At 47.3% G+C, this 18,549-nt stretch overlaps 1 protein-coding gene across 1 annotated transcript in view; it reads right to left on the bottom strand.

Annotated features, from left to right (window-relative positions):
- ATRN (attractin) overlaps positions 1-2,928 on the bottom strand; it is a 136,406-nt gene extending 133,478 nt beyond the window's left edge. Inside the window, exon 1 of the mRNA XM_066572920.1 lies at positions 2,664-2,928. Within this exon, the coding sequence (XP_066429017.1) occupies positions 2,664-2,833 (170 nt within the window). The 5' untranslated portion in view covers positions 2,834-2,928. The remainder of the gene's footprint in view (positions 1-2,663) is intronic.
- Between the last annotated feature and the right edge of the window lie 15,621 nt (positions 2,929-18,549).

Genomic DNA, 18,549 nt, shown 5'->3' with positions numbered 1-18,549 from the left:
GAGACCACCCCCCCACTGGGACCAAGGACCACAGAGTCACAACGAGGGGCGAGACCCCCCCCCCACTGGGACCAAGGACCACAGAGTCACAACGAGGGGCGAGACCACCCCCCCACTGGGACCAAGGACCACAGAGTCACAACGAGGGGCGAGACCACCCCCCCACTGGGACCAAGGACCACAGAGTCACAACGAGGGGCGAGACCACCCCCCCACTGGGACCAAGGACCACAGAGTCACAACGAGGGGCGAGACCCCCAGCACTGGGACCAAGGACCGCAGAGTCACAACGAGGGGCGAGACCCCCAGCACTGGGACCAAGGACCGCAGAGTCACAACGAGGGGCGAGGACCTGAAGGCGAAGAGTAATGAAGGTTAGAGTAGAGTCCAAAGTGCAAGAAAACACAGAACACCGCGCCCCCCACGGTCCGTCCACGACATGGGTCCTCAGTGGGCACAGATCGGTCCGTCCACGACATGGGTCCTCAGTGGGCACAGATCGGTCCGTCCACGACATGGGTCCTCAGTGGGCACAGATCGGTCCGTCCACGACATGGGTCCTCAGTGGGCACAGATCGGTCCGTCCACGACATGGGTCCTCAGTGGGCACAGATCGGTCCGTCCACGACATGGGTCCTCAGTGGGCACAGATCGGTCCGTCCACGACATGGGTCCTCAGTGGGCACAGATCGGTCCGTCCACGACATGGGTCCTCAGTGGGCACAGATCGGTCCGTCCACGACATGGGTCCTCAGTGGGCACAGATCGGTCCGTCCACGACATGGGTCCTCAGTGGGCACAGATCGGTCCGTCCACGACATGGGTCCTCAGTGGGCACAGATCGGTCCGTCCACGACATGGGTCCTCAGTGGGCACAGATCGGTCCGTCCACGACATGGGTCCTCAGTGGGCACAGATCGGTCCGTCCACAACATGGGTCCTCAGTGGGCACAGATCGGTGAATCATTCACAGGAGACGGGGCGGGGGGCATTTCTATCACTACTCGCAGCATCAATGCTGGCTTAAAAAAAAAAGCTTTAGAAACTTGGAGAATTAATGTAAGGAGAAGGAAGATACATCTGCTCCCCCGGCGTAATAAACACACACCTCCCCCTCCAAGCAGTAGGCACCGTGTACTGCGCGGCTGCCCCCGTGTAACACGCACTGTATAGCACACACGTCTGCCGTCTGCCCCCCACCCAGGGGAATCTCCCCTCCATGTAATACACACTATGTACAGCTAGCGCACATATCTCGCCTCCGTGTAATACACACTGTAGAGCTAGCGCACATATCTCGCCTCCCTGTAATACACACTGTAGAGCTAGCGCACATATCTCGCCTCCGTGTAATACACACTGTAGAGCTAGCGCACATCTCGCCTCCCTGTAATACACACTGTAGAGCTAGCGCACATATCTCGCCTCCGTGTAATACACACTATAGAGCTAGCGCACATATCTCCGCTCCATGTAATACACACTGTAGAGCTAGCGCACATATCTCCGCTCCATGTAATACACACTGTAGAGCTAGCGCACATATCTCCCCCCCATGTAATACACACTGTAGAGCTAGCGCACATATCTCCCCCCCCATGTCATACACACTGTAGAGCTAGCGCACATATCTCCCCCCCATGTAATACACACTGTAGAGCTAGCGCACATATCTCGCCTCCGTGTAATACACACTGTAGAGCTAGCGCACATATCTCCCCCCCCATGTAATACACACTGTAGAGCTAGCGCACATATCTCCGCTCCATGTAATACACACTGTAGCGTTAGCGCACATATCTCCCCTCCATGTAATACACACTGTATACACCACACATATCTCCCCTCCATGTAATACACACTGTATACACCACACATATCTCCCCTCCATTTAATACACACTGTATACACCACACATATCTCCCCTCCATGTAATACACACTGTATACACCACACATATCTCCCCTCCATGTAATACACACTGTATACACCACACATATCTCCCCTCCATGTAATACACACTGTATACACCACACATATCTCCCCTCCATGTGATGCACACTGTATACACCACACATATCTCCCCTCCATGTGATACACACTGTATACACCACACATATCTCCCCTCCATGTGATGCACACTGTATACACCACACATATCTCCCCTCCATGTGATGCACACTGTATACACCACACATATCTCCCCTCCATGTGATGCACACTGTATACACCACACATATCTCCCCTCCATGTAATACACACTATATACACACCACACATATCTCCCCTCCATGTGATACACACTGTATACACCACACATATCTCCCCTCCATGTGATACACACGACACATACACCCCCCCCCCATGTAATACACACTGTATAGCTAGCACATATCTCCCCTCCATGTAATACACACTATATACACCACACATATCTCCCCTCCATGTAATACGCACTGTATACACCACACATATCCCACCCCCCCATGTAATACACACTGTATAGCTAGCACATATCTCCCCTCCGTGTAATACGCACTGTATACACCACACATATCTCCGCTCCATGTAATACACACTGTATACACCACACATATCTCCCCCCATGTAATACACACTGTATAGCACACAGCAGTCATGTAGACAGATGACGGAGGACTCACAAGAAGCGGCCCCCGCAGTGCTGGCACTGCTCTCCGGTCCAGCCGGGATCGCACTGGCACTGTCCGCTGCTGGGCTGGCACAGGCCGTTCACGCAGGGCTTCTCGCACTCCTTGGCCTCCAGCACTGGTGACAGGGAGAGCAGGACGAGCAGCAGCCCCGCAGTCCGCATGTCTCTCCCGGGGCCGGCGCTCCACAGTCCGGGGACTCTCGGCTCCACTCACTCTGATGTCGTCACCGGGCTGCCAGGCCTGACCCGGGGGCGGGGCTCACCGCGGTCACGTGTGCGCTGCGCTCCATACTAGACGAGACCACAGAGGGGAAGACGGGGGAAAGTGAGACGCCACCCTGCTGAGCCCCAGTGGTCTGCGCCGGGGGCCGTCTCCATGGAGACGCTGCGCGGCTTTCCGTCTTCCTCTGTGTATATACAGTCTCATCAGTGATACGTGTGTGCACGAGGAGCTAGTCAGTGGGGAGCCGGAGAGAAGGGCGAGGGGGGTGGTCTAAATAATGGTCAGCCACGAGGAGGATAGTCTATATAGTCAGCCACGAGGGGGGTGGTCTAAATAATGGTCAGCCACGAGGGGGATAGTCTAAATAATGGTCAGCTATGAGGAGGATAGTCTATATAGTCAGCCACGAGGGGGGTGGTCTAAATAATGGTCAGCTATGAGAAGAATAGTCTATATAATGGTCAGCTATGAGGAGGATAGTCTACATAATGGTCAGCTATGAGGAGGATAGTCTATATAATGGTGAGCTATGAGGGGGATGGTCTATATAATGGTCAGCCACGAGGAGGATAGTCTATATAGTCAGCCACGAGGGAGGTGGTCTAAATAATGGTCAGCTATGAGGAGAATAGTCTATATAATGGTCAGCTATGAGGGGGATGGTCTATATAATGGTCAGCTATGAGGAGGATAGTCTATATAATGGTCAGCTATGAGGAGGATAGTCCATATAGTGGTCAGCTATGAGGAAGATAGTCTATATAATGGTCAGCTATGAGGAGAATAGTCTATATAATGGTCAGCTATGAGGGGGATGGTCTATATAATGGTCAGCTATGAGGGGGATAGTCTATATAGTCAGCCACGAGGGGGATAGTCTATATAATGGTCAGCTATGAGGAGGATACTCTATATAATGGTCAGCTATGAGGAGGATACTCTATATAATGGTCAGCTATGAGGAGAATAGTCTATATAATGGTCAGCTATGAGGAGAATAGTCTACATAATGGTCAGCTATGAGGAGGATAGTCTACATAATGGTCAGCTATGAGGAGGATAGTCTACATAATGGTCAGCTATGAGGAGAATAGTCTACATAATGGTCAGCTATGAGGAGGATAGTCTATATAATGGTCAGCTATGAGGGGGATGGTCTATATAATGGTCAGCTATGAGGAGGATAGTCTATATATTGGTGAGCTATGAGGGGGATGGTCTATATAATGGTCAGCTATGAGGAGGATAGTCTATATAATGGTGAGCTATGAGGGGGATGGTCTACATAATGGTCAGCTATGAGGAGGATAGTCTATATAATGGTGAGCTATGAGGGGGATGGTCTACATAATGGTCAGCTATGAGGAGGATAGTCTATATAATGGTGAGCTATGAGGGGGATGGTCTATATAATGGTCAGCTATGAGGGGGATAGTCTATATAGTCAGCCACGAGGGGGGTGGTCTAAATGGTCAGCTATGAGGAGAATAGTCTATATAATGGTCAGCCACGAGGAGGATAGTCTATATAGTCAGCCACGAGGGGGGTGGTCTAAATAATGGTCAGCCACGAGGGGGGTGGTCTAAATAATGGTCAGCTATGAGGAGGATAGTCTATATAATGGTCAGCTATGAGGGGGATAGTCTATATAATGGTCAGCTATGAGGGGGATAGTCTATATAATGGTCAGCTATGAGGAGAATAGTCTATATAATGGTCAGCTATGAGGGGGGTGGTCTATATAATGGTCAGCTATGAGGGGGATGGTCTATATAGTCAGCCACGAGGGGGGTGGACTAAATAATGGTCAGCTATGAGGAGAATAGTCTATATAATGGTCAGCTATGAGGGGGATAGTCTATATAATGGTCAGCTATGAGGGGGATAGTCTATATAGTCAGCCACGAGGGGGGTGGTCTAAATAATGGTCAGCAATGAGGAGAATAGTCTATATAATGGTCAGCTATGAGGAGGATAGTCTATATAATGGTCAGCTATGAGGGGGATGGTCTATATAATGGTCAGCTATGAGGGGGATAGTCTATATAGTCAGCCACGAGGGGGGTGGTCTAAATAATGGTCAGCTATGAGGAGAATAGTCTATATAATGGTCAGCTATGAGGAGGATAGTCTATATAATGGTCAGCTATGAGGGGGATGGTCTATATAATGGTCAGCTATGAGGGGGATAGTCTATATAGTCAGCCACGAGGGGGATAGTCTATATAATGGTCAGCTATGAGGAGGATAGTCTACATAATGGTCAGCTATGAGGAGGATAGTCTATATAATGGTCAGCTATGAGGAGGATAGTCTATATAATGGTCAGCTATGAGGGGGATGGTCTATATAATGGTCAGCTATGAGGGGGATGGTCTATATAATGGTCAGCTATGAGGGGGATAGTCTATATAGTCAGCCACGAGGGGGGTGGTCTATATAATGGTCAGCTATGAGGAGGATAGTCTAAATACTGGTCAGCTATGAGGAGAATAGTCTATATAGTCAGCCACGAGGGGAATAGTCTATATAATGGTCAGCTATGAGGAGGATAGTCTACATAATGGTCAGCTATGAGGAGGATAGTCTATATAATGGTCAGCTATGAGGAGGATAGTCTATATAATGGTCAGCTATGAGAAGGATAGTCTATATAATGGTCAGCTATGAGGAGGATAGTCTATATACTGGTCAGCTATGAGGGGGATGGTCTATATAATGGTCAGCTATGAGGGGGATGGTCTATATAATGGTCAGCTATGAGGGGGATAGTCTATATAGTCAGCCACGAGGGGGGGTGGTCTATATAATGGTCAGCTATGAGGAGGATAGTCTAAATAATGGTCAGCTATGAGGAGAATAGTCTATATAATGGTCAGCTATGAGGGGGATAGTCTATATAATGGTCAGCTATGAGGGGGATAGTCTATATAATGGTCAGCTATGAGGAGGATAGTCTATAGAGTCAGCCACGAGGGGGATAGTCTATATAATGGTCAGCTGCGAGGGGTATAGTCTATATAGTCAGCCATGAGGGGGACAGATTATATAATGGTCAGCTATGAAGAAGCTAGTCTATATAGTCAGCCATCAGGGGAATAGTCTATATTGTCAGCCAGGAGGGAGATAGTCTATATAGTCATCCAGGAGGGAGATAGTCTATATAGTCAGCCAGGAGGGAGATAGTCTATATAGTCAGCCAGGAGGGAGATAGTCTATATAGTCAGCCAGGAGGGAGATAGTCTATATAGTCAGCCATGTGGAGGATAGATTGTATAATGGTCAGCTATAAGGAGGATAGTCTATATAGTCAGCCACGAGGAGGACAGATTATATAATGGTCAGCTATGAGGAGGATAGTCTATAATAGCCACAAGAAGGACAGATTATATAATGGTCAGCTATAAGGAGCATAGTCTATATAGTCAGCCACTAGGGGGATAGTCTATATAGTCAGCCACGAGGAGGACAGATTATATAATGGTCAGCTATGAGGAGGATAGTCTATAATAGCCACAAGAAGGACAGATTATATAATGGTTAGCCATGAGGAGGAAAGATTATATAATGGTCAGCTATGAGGAGGATAGTCTATATAGTCTGCCATGAGAAGGACAGATTATATAATGGTCAGCTATGAGAAGGATAGTCTATAATAGCCACGAGAAGGACAGATTATATAATTGTCAGCCACGAGGAGGATAATCTATATTTTCAGCAACGAGGGGGATATTCTATATAGCCAGCCACGAGGAGGATAGTCTATAATAATCAGCCAGGAGGAGGATAGTCTATATAGTCAGCCATGAGGAGGACAGATTATATAATGGTCAGCCACGAGGAGGATAGTCTATAATAGTCAGCCACGATGAGGATAGTAATAGTCAGTCACAATGAGGATAGTCTATATAGTCAGCCACGAGGAGGACAAATTAAATAATGGTCAGCTATGAGGAGGATAGTCTATATAATGGTCAAATAGCAAAAAGTTTATATGCCCACCACCTCTTCCTTTACCACCCCAGGGTGACCAAGGTCTGTCATATATCGAAACGCGTCCCTTCTGTAACCAATGTCGTGACAACTTTCAATAAAGGCTTGGTTAATTCACACCACCGATAGCTAAAAGTTTTTTGGATTTATTCTGTATATAATGGTCAGCTAAGAGGAGAATAGTCTATATAGTCAGCCATGAGGAGGCCAGATTATATAATGGTCAGCTATGAGGAGGATAGTCTATAATAGTCAGCCACGAGGAGGACAGATTATATAATGGTTAGCCATGAGGAGAAGAGACTATATAATGGTCAGCTAGGAGGATGATAGACTGTATAATAGTCAGCTATGAGGATAGACAATATAATGGTCAGTTATGAGGAGGACAGATTATATAATGCACAGCCATGAGGAGGATACAATATATATAGGTCAGCTAGGAGGGGAGGCTGTATGATAGCTAAGAGGATAGACTATATAATGGTCAGCTATAAGTATAGACAATATAATGGTCAGCTATGAGGAGAACAGATTATATAATGGTCAGCTATGAGGAGGATAGACTATAAAGCCAGCCACGAGGAGGACAGATTATATAATGGTCATCTATGAGGAGGATAGTCTATAAAGTCAGCCAAGAGGAGAAAAGATTATATTAAGGTCAGCTATGAGGAGGATAGTCTATATAGTCAGCCATGAGGAGGATAGTCTATAATAGTCAGCCATGAGGAGGACACATTATATAATGGTCAGCTATGAGGAGGATAGTCTATATAGTCAGCCATGAGAAGGATAGTCTATATAGTCAGCCATGAAGAGGATAGTCTATATAGTCAGCCATGAGGAGGATAGTCTATAATAGTCAGCCATGAGGAGGACACAATATATAATGGTCAGCTATGAGGAGGATAGTCTATATAGTCAGCCATTAGGAGGATAGTCTATGTAGTCAGCCATGAGAAGGATAGTCTATATAGTCAGCCATGAAGAGGATAGTCTATATAGTCAGCCACAAGGAAGACAGATTATATAATGGTCAGCTATAAGGAGGATAGACTGTATAATGGTCAGCCACAAGGAGGATAGCCTATATAGTCATCAAATAGGAGGAGGATATATTATATAATGGTCAGCTATGAGGAGATGAGGAGGATAGTCTATAATAGTCAGCCATGAGGAGGATATATTATATAATGGTCAGCTATGAGGAGATGAGGAGGATACTCTATAATAGTCAGCCATGAGGAGGATATATTATATAATGGTCAGCTGTGAGAGGGATGAATTATTTAATGATCAGCCATGAGGATAGACTATATAATGGTCAGCTATGAGGAGGATAGGCAGTATAATGGTCAGCTATGAGGAGGATATATTATATAATGGTCAGCTATTGGGATAGACTATATAATGGTCAGCTATGAGGAGGATAGACTGTATAATTGTCAGCGAGGAGGAGGATATATTATATAATAGCAATGAGGAGGATAGGCAGTATAATGGTCAGCTATGAGGAGGATATATTATATAATGGTCAACTATGAGGAGGATATATTATATAATGGTCAGCTATTAGGATAGACTATATAATGGTCAGCTATGGGGGGGATGGATTATATAATGATCAGCCATGAGGATAGACTATATAATGGTCAGCTATAAAGGGGATAAACTCTATAACTGGCAACTACAAGTCTACAGAAGGCTCAGTCAGGACCATGGTGGCTCTAAAATTATATCATCTTTATATTTAAGAAGAGGAGCTACATTTTATAATCAAATACCAGTGGGGTGTATGGACTCCATTGTAACGAAAGGACTCGTCTAATGAGTATATTGCCCTATGATCAGCAATGGGGGGGTTAACTGTACAATGACCAACTACTGGCGGATAGCCTAGATAAAGATACTGTATCTTCTGTAGGAATCAACGAAGGAGGAAGGCGTCTCCAAAGATCACCTACAAGCGGACAGCTGCAAGGATATTCTGTATCAATGAGTCTAGAGGAGGATAACCATTGGAGGGGAGGGACCCCAGAAGAGGAGGATAGACCCTCTTAGAGTAAAAAGAGATCTTTTCCTACTTCCCCAGTGGGTGCAGCGAGCCCAAGAACCGCTCCATCTCAAGGGGGACACATCGTGACTAGGCAGATAGTTCTATAGAGAACAGGTACAGACACATCGGAATGCAGCGCCCCCTACTGTTACGCCTGTAATACAGCTAGGACAGATTTCTCAGCCCCGTCTTCACCTAGCTGCATAGTAGAATCTCCTATTCTGTTCAGGTGCTCCTTCACCCCATCAGCAGAGGCTCCGTATACAATGACCTGCAACGAGGATGTGAGCCACTACAATGCGCTAAATAGAAGAGGCTACCGTAGACTACAATCCTGGCCAAAAGCTTGGAAATACAAAATTTGGTTTTCACAAAGTTTTCTGCTTCGGTGTTTTTAGCTCTTTTAGGCCACTTTCACACGGCTGAGAAAATCGTGCAAAAAAATTTGTGTTTTTTTTCCCACATCGCTTAACGGCGCAGGAAAAAATCACGGCAAATTCCATCTTTGGGCGTTCCACTGGAACACCTCGCATCACCCACTGCTTTTCAATAGGACCAGTACAGCATGACATGTGAGTGCGAGGCGAGGATTGCCCAGTGGGAAACACTCCGCGGTGGAGCGACACTTACTTGAAGTGATGCAAGGCGGTTTTAACACAAAAATTCCTCCCATCTACGGGGATATTGCATGTTGGGGAGCGCGATATCGGGCCCACTTGCTCTCGTGATATTAGCCTTAGGGCTTATTCACATGGCCATATTTATTTTGCTGCGTACAAAAAAAAAATTGCCCAAAAATCGCGACTATTCGAGCCATTGGATTCCAATGTATTAATTCAGATGAACCATTTTGGGCCGTGTAAAAAACTGAGGCGAGCAAAATAGCGCATACATAATCGTTTTTAGTCGCCGATTTTATGCACCGCGTTAAACAATAGGTCCTGCGCTATCTTCAACGTGATGCGCAGAAAGCTCCCATAGACATCTATGGAAGCTGGAAAAAAGAGAGGGAGTGACGCTGCGTACAACGCTGGGAGAAGAAGACGAAGCGCCGTAATCAAGCGTTATTGGTCATTCCAAGTGTTTTACAGCGATCGCGGGATTTCATTGCTTCTGTGTATTTTTTGCGGATTCGCAGCCGCCGCCTCTGTGAGAGCTGGAAAATACGGGAAAAAAGTTCAGGACTTGAACGCAGCAATTCATGCGATTATACGGCGCGTACAGGCGAACATATATACGCAGACGGTTGTGTGAAGGAGGCCTTAGTCAGATGTTTCTATGGTTACTGAAGTACAATTATAAGCATTTCAAACGTTTTTAGCATTTTTTTTACAAATACATCAAGTTTAGGCAAAGACTCAATATGTTAAGTACTTGTGAAGACGTCTGTAGTTCGCCCTGCCATGCTGGATATCAGCTTCTGGGCCAAAACCTGACTGATGACCCGTTCCTCCTAATCCGTGCTTGGAGTTTATCACAAGATCCCTGTTTTTGTTTGTCAACCTGCTTCTTGAGGATTGACCAGAGGTCCCCAATGTAAATATCTGGTGCATTCTCTCAAAGAAGATGGACGCTGTTCATATTTCCTGACCCGACATTCCAGTTTGTCCCAGAGGTGATCAGTAGGTTCAGGTTGGGACTCTGTGCAGCTGGTCCAATCATGGAATATCCATATCCTCAAGCCAGTGTAAGAAAGCATTGAATGTGTGACCAGGCGCGTTGTCTTATCGGAAGTATGGCCGACCATTCCCAGAGTATTACCCCATTGTCAGTCACACATTATTGTCTATAATGTCAGGGTACACCTCCATGTTCATGGTTCTTGTCACTACAACCAATAGACCGAGACCGTGCCACGTAACACATCCCAGACCGTAACGGAACCTGCGCCATACTGAACTGTTGGCCCAACACGCTCAGGTAGAAGGCGTTCCTCAGGATCCCCCACAGCCGGGTACATCCATCTGATGTGAAGATGGAGTAGTGTGATTCATCACTCCATAGAATGTTCCTTCATTACTCTACTGTCCAATGACGATGCTCCTTGCACCGTTGTACACGGGCCGATGCATCTTCTTTGAGAGAACTTGCCAGACGTTTGCAGGATGAATGGGGGGAAAGTACACCATAGAGAGTCTCCAATGTCATTAGGGCCAAAGAAGGCTGCACTAAGTATTAACATATAGAAATAAATACTACTTTTGATTCTTCCTCAGGTGTTCAATTACTTCTGGCAGGATAGTGTAATATGAGCTTTAATTCCTTGCCATTTTTGTGTGCTTGCTGTCATTGAATAAAAACAGCTCCATCTCATAGACTTTTCACTGATGCTTTACTGCACTCATACGTTCCATCAGCTGAGATGTGTGCGGCTGCACCCAGATCCTAGAGGATCACCAAGATGGGGTACAGTTGTAGGTAAGAGTCAGCTGTGAGAAGTATCTGCACTAGTTTTCAGGGTCGACAATGGAAAGTTTTCTAGTGTTGTTTAATAGACAGTGTGAAGTCTATGACAGCGGCCGGGAGGACACAACCATACTACAGCCGGAATCTAGACATGCGTGCCGGCCTGAACTCCAAGCATCATAGGAATCTGTGACATTTGGGGTACGGGTCAGGAAACCCCTGGTCAGGCACATGTCCATAGTACAAACCCAAAAATGTGGCCAAAATACAGTTGTGTGCTCCCTACCTAAATGGGCACCGTATGGCCCTATATGAGCACTAGTTTCCTCAGGCCTCCTGTCCATGGGCGATTTTTCACTGCGTTTGCCGCAGCGATAATCCAGCCACGGGAAACATAGTGAATGCTTTCCATAGACTACTGTTCACGAGCGGATGATCATAGCGATTCTCCGGTCACGGAATTTGAATTGCAGCATGCTGTGACTTCCCGCGATTCTCCGCGGTGAGCCTATCTGTCAGATAGGCTCAGTGCGGAGAGTCATCAGCGGCGGCTCCCGCGGCGGATATTTGCCGCGGGATATCGCTACGCCTGTGGACAGGAGGCCTCATACAGGCAAAACTTCACATTGTTACTTTGTGGACAAGCAAAGATACTAACTGGGCAAATGATGACACTGTGGGAAATGTCTAATATAAAGATGTCAGCAGCACAACCGCATACCGGGCCGCGGGGAAGCAAAAAATGTGCACGCTCCAATATAGGAATCAGATAAATCCTCCATAGCAAAGCAAAAGATGATCATATGAGCAGCACCCAGGAAACACAGATATCGTCTTTACATCATAAGGCCACGGTCAGACGAGCAAGATTTATTTTTGCGCGCCGAAGTGCGCAAAAGAAATTGTATGTATTAGATCCATTGTTTTTTTTATGAAGTGCTCACATGTCCATTTTTTAGAGGCGCAGTGAACGCTTTCCATAGACTACTGTTGAAGCATGGAAGAGGAGGAGAGGTTTCCCGTACTGCTTGTGAGTTGGATGTAAATGGAGTGAGCCCCAAGAGTGAGAGTGAGCATATGTAAGTAACAACTGTCTTCCAAGACTAGTGCAGAGGTACTATCTAATCTTCTAATTTTGCTACGCGGTCTGTCTGAGGTCAGGATCACGGCGTAGAGGTACACAGTTTAATTGTCACACCCACACGTCTGCAAATCGGGGTGGAGGTACTGCAAGATAATAATGTCTGTTCACACATGTGCATCTTGTGAGCTGATGAGAGCCATGTGGAGGTACTATGTTCTGAAATCTAGTCATTTTCCTGCACTGTGAAGTCTACAATTGAACTGCCTTGTATCGTCTGTTTTCAAGTTTCAAGTAAAGTTTATGCCGGGCTCTAACTGTTCCTAGAGACCCGTGGTACTATGAACTGTCAGTGGCTGAATTTCCTAGGGGTGTCCAAGGTAGCCTGCAGTGATACTCTGGTTTTGGCTGCGTGTTTTCCCTTCACAAAGGAGCATGGTAAGTGCTGCTATGACAAGCTAGGACTATACCCTCCCAGCTCCCCACATATGTCAGGTGCCCGGGGTCTCCCTGTGGGACGCTGCTGGGTACCACAGGTCTGTAGGGGGCACAGCTGTGGCAGAGGACCACAATGCTATCTCATTGCTTTCAATGGGGCCGCTGCTGCTGGGGAGGGGGAAAGGGGAGTTTGAAATATAAACTGAGCGCTGCCTCTGATTGGTTACAGTGCTAAGCCAATCAGAGGCCGTTCTTTCTGGAGACGGGGATTTTGCCATCCCCGGCCACCAGACTAGAGAAGAAACACAGTATCAGGCTTAGGTCAGTCAGTAGATGGCAGAAACAGAAGAAGTTCAGTTTTTGAGAGTTTTAGAAAGAGATACAACATAGCGTAGGAGACAGCGGACAGACAATCACTGGCATGTTGTAGCAGCGAAGGTGTGATGTCATGGGAGGAAGTATATAATTGGGGGTTGTCAGAGTAGAGGTAGTATTGAAACCCAAATCTACTGATAGTTTGTAGCCGTGCAGATGAAAAAAAGGAAAAGATTGAGGAATGAACCCTGAGGAACCCCAACAGCTGGGGAAGAGGAGAAGAAGTGAAGCCGGCAAATGAGACACGGTCGGAGAGCTAGGACAAGACTGGAGGGACTTACCCATTAACCCCCGTTCCCCATTAAACAAAGACACCATACAACTATATGCTGGCATATTGTGGGTAGGCCACAGCCTTTATTTAACTGTATAAAACCTTTTAACGAATCCTCTATTTTTCTCCTTCCATGCCAAAAAATAAAATGTCCGATTCTAACGTCGTAAAAAACTGAGGCGTAAGAAGGCCCCTCTCGGCCTGAAAAAGCCCTTCCATTTCTTGCTGGCATGGAAGTCCTCAAATTCCGCCTACCGGCTGTGACAACTTCCTGTAACATGCATCCCCCCAATCCCTCTAATAATTCTCTTCATCCCCCCCCCTCAGCTCAGAGGGCGGGTGGGCGGGCGTCTTCACTCTTCTTCTCCCGGTCCAGAATGATCTTCCTCTTCCTTCTTCTTCCTCTAACCCTGCTAACTCCACCCCTACCACTTGGTCACTTCCTTTCTTCCTGACCCCTCCCCTCCAGTCCTCAGCATCTTCGCCAGTAAGCTTTGCTGCTATCTAGACTGGAGGGACTTACCCATTAACCCCCGTTCCCCATTAAACAAAGACACCATACAACTATATGCTGGCATATTGTGGGTAGGCCACAGCCTTTATTTAACTGTATAAAACCTTTTAACGAATCCTCTATTTTTCTCCTTCCATGCCAAAAAATAAAATGTCCGATTCTAACGTCGTAAAAAACTGAGGCGTAAGAAGGCCCCTCTCGGCCTGAAAAAGCCCTTCCATTTCTTGCTGGCATGGAAGTCCTCAAATTCCGCCACGAAGGATGCAGCATATTACTATGCTGCACTCCGCCCCCCACATGCCAGCAAAAGAGCCGACTCTACCCCATCCTGCAACCTAGATAAAAAGGTATCTAGCCCTATGTCGCTAAGGTGCACTCCGTCACCTCGCATCATCCCGCGCTCTCTTCTCTCCAGCTCCCAATGACGTATTGCTATCCCACCTAAAGCTCGCACATGCTTTGATATCCTAAAATTGACAGTCTTCCTCACTCTCTCGATGGCTTCATTATCTCTTGCCTCTCTCCAAATTCTTCTGGCCACGATGTCTGACCAAACGATTATGACCCTCTTAAAAAATTCCTTGAAACGAAAAATATCCGCTTTCATCAATGCTATCAACTCAGCCACCTTTATCTTCCCAAGATCATTTCCTCCAGCGTGAATAACTAATATCACTCTGTCATTCTTCCAGCTGCTGATTTTTAGAACCTCCTGGAGCAGCCTGGGCCATTGTAATCCTCTAATACCAAGCCAACGCACTTGCACATTAAGGCCTAAATTCACTCCAATGGGCCTATTTCTGGCTCTCTTTTCCGCCCAGTATACATAGGAGTGGCCCACCACCCATACTGTCCAATCCGACACTGTGAATAAAATAAAAGAACAAAACCAAAGCAGAAATCGCAACACCATAAACAATATTTATAGAACTCTCAGATTTGGCCGAACATATGACCGATATGCATCTGATTTCCAACGACCCACCTTCTTAACCCCCTCGATACCCATGCCACACGCAAAAGCGGACGTTGCCGCTCCGATCCTAAACGAATGTGATCCGAATTCCGAGGGGTTAAGGCCTAGCCTTCTAATGCTATTCCGCATGACCGCCGTGAATTGGTATTTAGTTAGGGGAAAACCCGACGCATGGCACAAAAACGGACCAGTCCCACAGTGTCTCTTGGCGAACTCCTTTACCAGTAACACCGGGCACCACTTTGTCCCCAATTTTCCCACTCTAATCCATTCTCCCATCCCGTATATGTCTGTCTTCGATCTTCTGACACCTATCTTAATACAGTCTTCGTCAATTACCACGTCTGAGAAAAAACAGCCCCCCGGGCTTTGATTTGCACGACGATACTAACTCCCCGATGCGTAACGCGGCAAAAAAGGCGATGGAAAAAGCCGCGCGAAAAAGCTCTGCTTCGGAAGCATCCATGCAGACCGACTCCACCACGTTGAGGATAGCGTTTAATAACTCGAACGTGATAGGGCGCCTGCCGTCCTTGGTCACCCTGTCCTTCTTCCACCCTTTTATTATTTGCCCAAAAACGAAGTCCTTCGTCACGTCTCTTGACCCGTGTAAGCGCAACAAAAATGCTATAGCCGATAGTCGTTTTTTCGCCGCATCCGCTGATGACCCGCTTTTACGCATCGCGGACAGGACATCTAATGTTACCGCCCTTGCTCTTTCTTCTGTTGGAAAAATTCCACCCGCCGCTGCTAACCATTCTTTCCATACTTTGTTATATCGGTTCCATGTGGTACTTGTTACTGACGCTTTAACGAGAGCTAACAGCTCTCCTCTATCACTTCCCACAAGAAAGCAGGGCAACATACCCCCTCGACCTCCGCCGTCGAGTGCAGCTCCCTGAAATGTGACATCTGAAAACGAGAAAGAGCATCAGCAGTAGCATTCAAATATCCTGGTACATGTCTCGCTTTAAACTTAACATTGTGCTGTAAACACCGTAAGATCAAATGGCGTAATGCTGCCAGCACCAACGTTGAGGATGACGATTGCTTGTTGACTATTTGCACCACCGATTGATTATCTGACCAAAAACAAATATTACCGTTGGCCAACCTCTGGCCCCATATTTCCATTGCCACCACCAAAGGGAAAATCTCCAATAACGCTGTGTTTTTTATCCATTTTCTTTCAATCCATTTTTTCGGCCATGCAGCACAACACCATTGATCACCCAATATTACTCCGAATCCATATGAACCAGCTGCATCCGATACCAAACCGATCTCTTCATTCTGTTTCTCCTCCTCCAGACATATAACTTGACCGTTAAATGAACTCAGAAAAACTCTCCATATGTGCAGGTCTGACCTCATCCCTTTTGTCACCCTGACAAAATGATGGGGTTCCTTTACCCCTTTCGTTGCTAGTGACAACCGCCGGGAAAAAGCTCGCCCCATCGGAATGACCTTGCACGCGAAATTCAACAACCCTAACAATACTTGAAGTTGGTGCAGTGTTACCTTCCGAGAACTGCCCACCAACTCCACAACTTGGCGCAAACGCGCCACTTTTTCATCCGGCAAGTGGAAAGTCATTTCCTCCGTGTCGATTTCTATACCTAAAAAACCGAGCCTCGATGCGGGGCCAACCGTCTTCTCGTCCGACAAGGGGACCCCGGCTTTTTTCATCAAACTACGAAACGACGAAAGTAAAAACTCGCAGGCCGTCGAATTTGCCTGACCAACAAAAAGAAAATCATCCAAATAATGTGATACCGATGAGATGCCCGTCTCCACTCTTAACATCCATTCCAAGAATGAACTAAAAACCTCAAAATAATAACAGGAGATAGAGCAACCCATCGGTAGGCACATGTCAACAAAAAACTGGTCCTCGATGCTGCATCCCAGCAGATGAAAACACTGCGGATGCACCGGCAGGAGCCGGAAAGCCGATTCAATATCGGCCTTTGCCAACCAAGCGCCTTTACCTGCCTGTCTAACTAATGCAACCGCGCAGTCGAAAGACGCATAAGACACCGCCGCTTGCTCTTTTGATATTCCGTCGTTGACTGATTCACCCGACGGATAGGATAGGTGATGGATAAGTCTGAACTTGCCAGCTTCCTTCTTCGGAACCAGTCCCAAAGGGGAAACCCGCAAGTTCACGAAAGGCGGTTCCCGGAACGGGCCCGCCATTCGACCCAATTCTACCTCCTTCAGCAACTTCTCCATCACCAACTGCTTATTATCGCGAGCGGACTTTAAATTCTGGCAAAAAGACGCCGACGAAACTGGGGAATGCGGGATAAAGAAACCTTCAGCAAACCCCGCTCTAAGCAGGTTTGCTTCCAGTCTCCGTGGGTACCGGTCGAGCCACGGCTCCAGGTACTGGACGCTCACCGGCGTTCGCCCCTGTGCCGGGAACTCCCGTCGCTCGTTGGCGTCGGAAACAACGCAACGCCGTGTGCGAACCTCCGCAGACCGAGCATTCGTGCCGAAATTTGCACGATGCGTAAAAACGGCAGTGGCCTTCGTTGAAGGCCCAGCAAGAACCGGACGGTTTTGGGGCCGCAGCAGCCTGCTGTCCGCTGGCTCCTGCGGCCGATCCTTGAAAGCTATGTTTAACAGGTTTCTGCGCCAGGATCAACTGGATCCAAACGTCTGTCGCCTTTGACGCCCAACTGATCTGCTGTGAACCCGAAATTCTGCGACGAAAATCTTCGTCATATCGCCACCAAGCCGATCCCCCGTGCAACTTATATGCACTGTGGATCGTGTTGATGTACACGAGCAATTCCGGGCCCTTCTGCGGCTGCTGCTTGCACACTACATGTGCCAAAATCAAAAAGGCCTGTAGCCAATTCCCAAATGTTTTGACTACTTTGGGTTTTTTCTCGCTCCCACGTTCAGTGAACCGTTCCCTGTCAACTGACACGTGTTCGACTGATAACAGCGACCAAATATCCACATAGTTACCATTTATAATTTTTGATACCACTTCGTTCTCCAGCCCCGCATCCAACGGGGCTACTCCACAAAACAGCGAGTCTGCTAATTTTAGACCCTCGCTCACCCCTGCCACCGAGGGCAGGCACCTTTGTCCTTGTGCTGGACCACCAACCTCGGGCGAGGCCGCCCTCCCCGGTTTATCATAGGACACTAGAAGCCCTTTATCCATATCATATTTATCCACCAAGGCTCTGAGAGCCACCATAAATTCATCCTTCCGGCTCGTGCCGGACACATTGTCCCAAACTTTATTTAACTGAAACGACTCACCCGCCTCGTTGACCTCCGGCATAGCCAAGGGAACGTTAGGGGCGGGCAGTGATGTTTGTTGGTACTCCCGTGCGTATCGTGCCGTGCCACTTTCTTGGGGGACACGCCGGCTCCTTGGGCTCCTTGACATTGTAGCCCCGCAGGCTGACATCCTGTTACCCGGTCCGCTCCGCTCTCCTTGTCTGATATCTGCAGAAGAAGCCGGTGACCGTGAAAACAAATTCCTCATGACCTGCATCTCCACCTCTCGGTTGCTC

The sequence above is a fragment of the Eleutherodactylus coqui genome, chromosome 7, assembly GCF_035609145.1.
Source record: "Eleutherodactylus coqui strain aEleCoq1 chromosome 7, aEleCoq1.hap1, whole genome shotgun sequence".
In the NCBI taxonomy this organism is placed as follows: Eukaryota; Metazoa; Chordata; class Amphibia; order Anura; family Eleutherodactylidae; genus Eleutherodactylus; species Eleutherodactylus coqui.
This window is presented reverse-complemented; position numbering and strand designations above follow the sequence as displayed.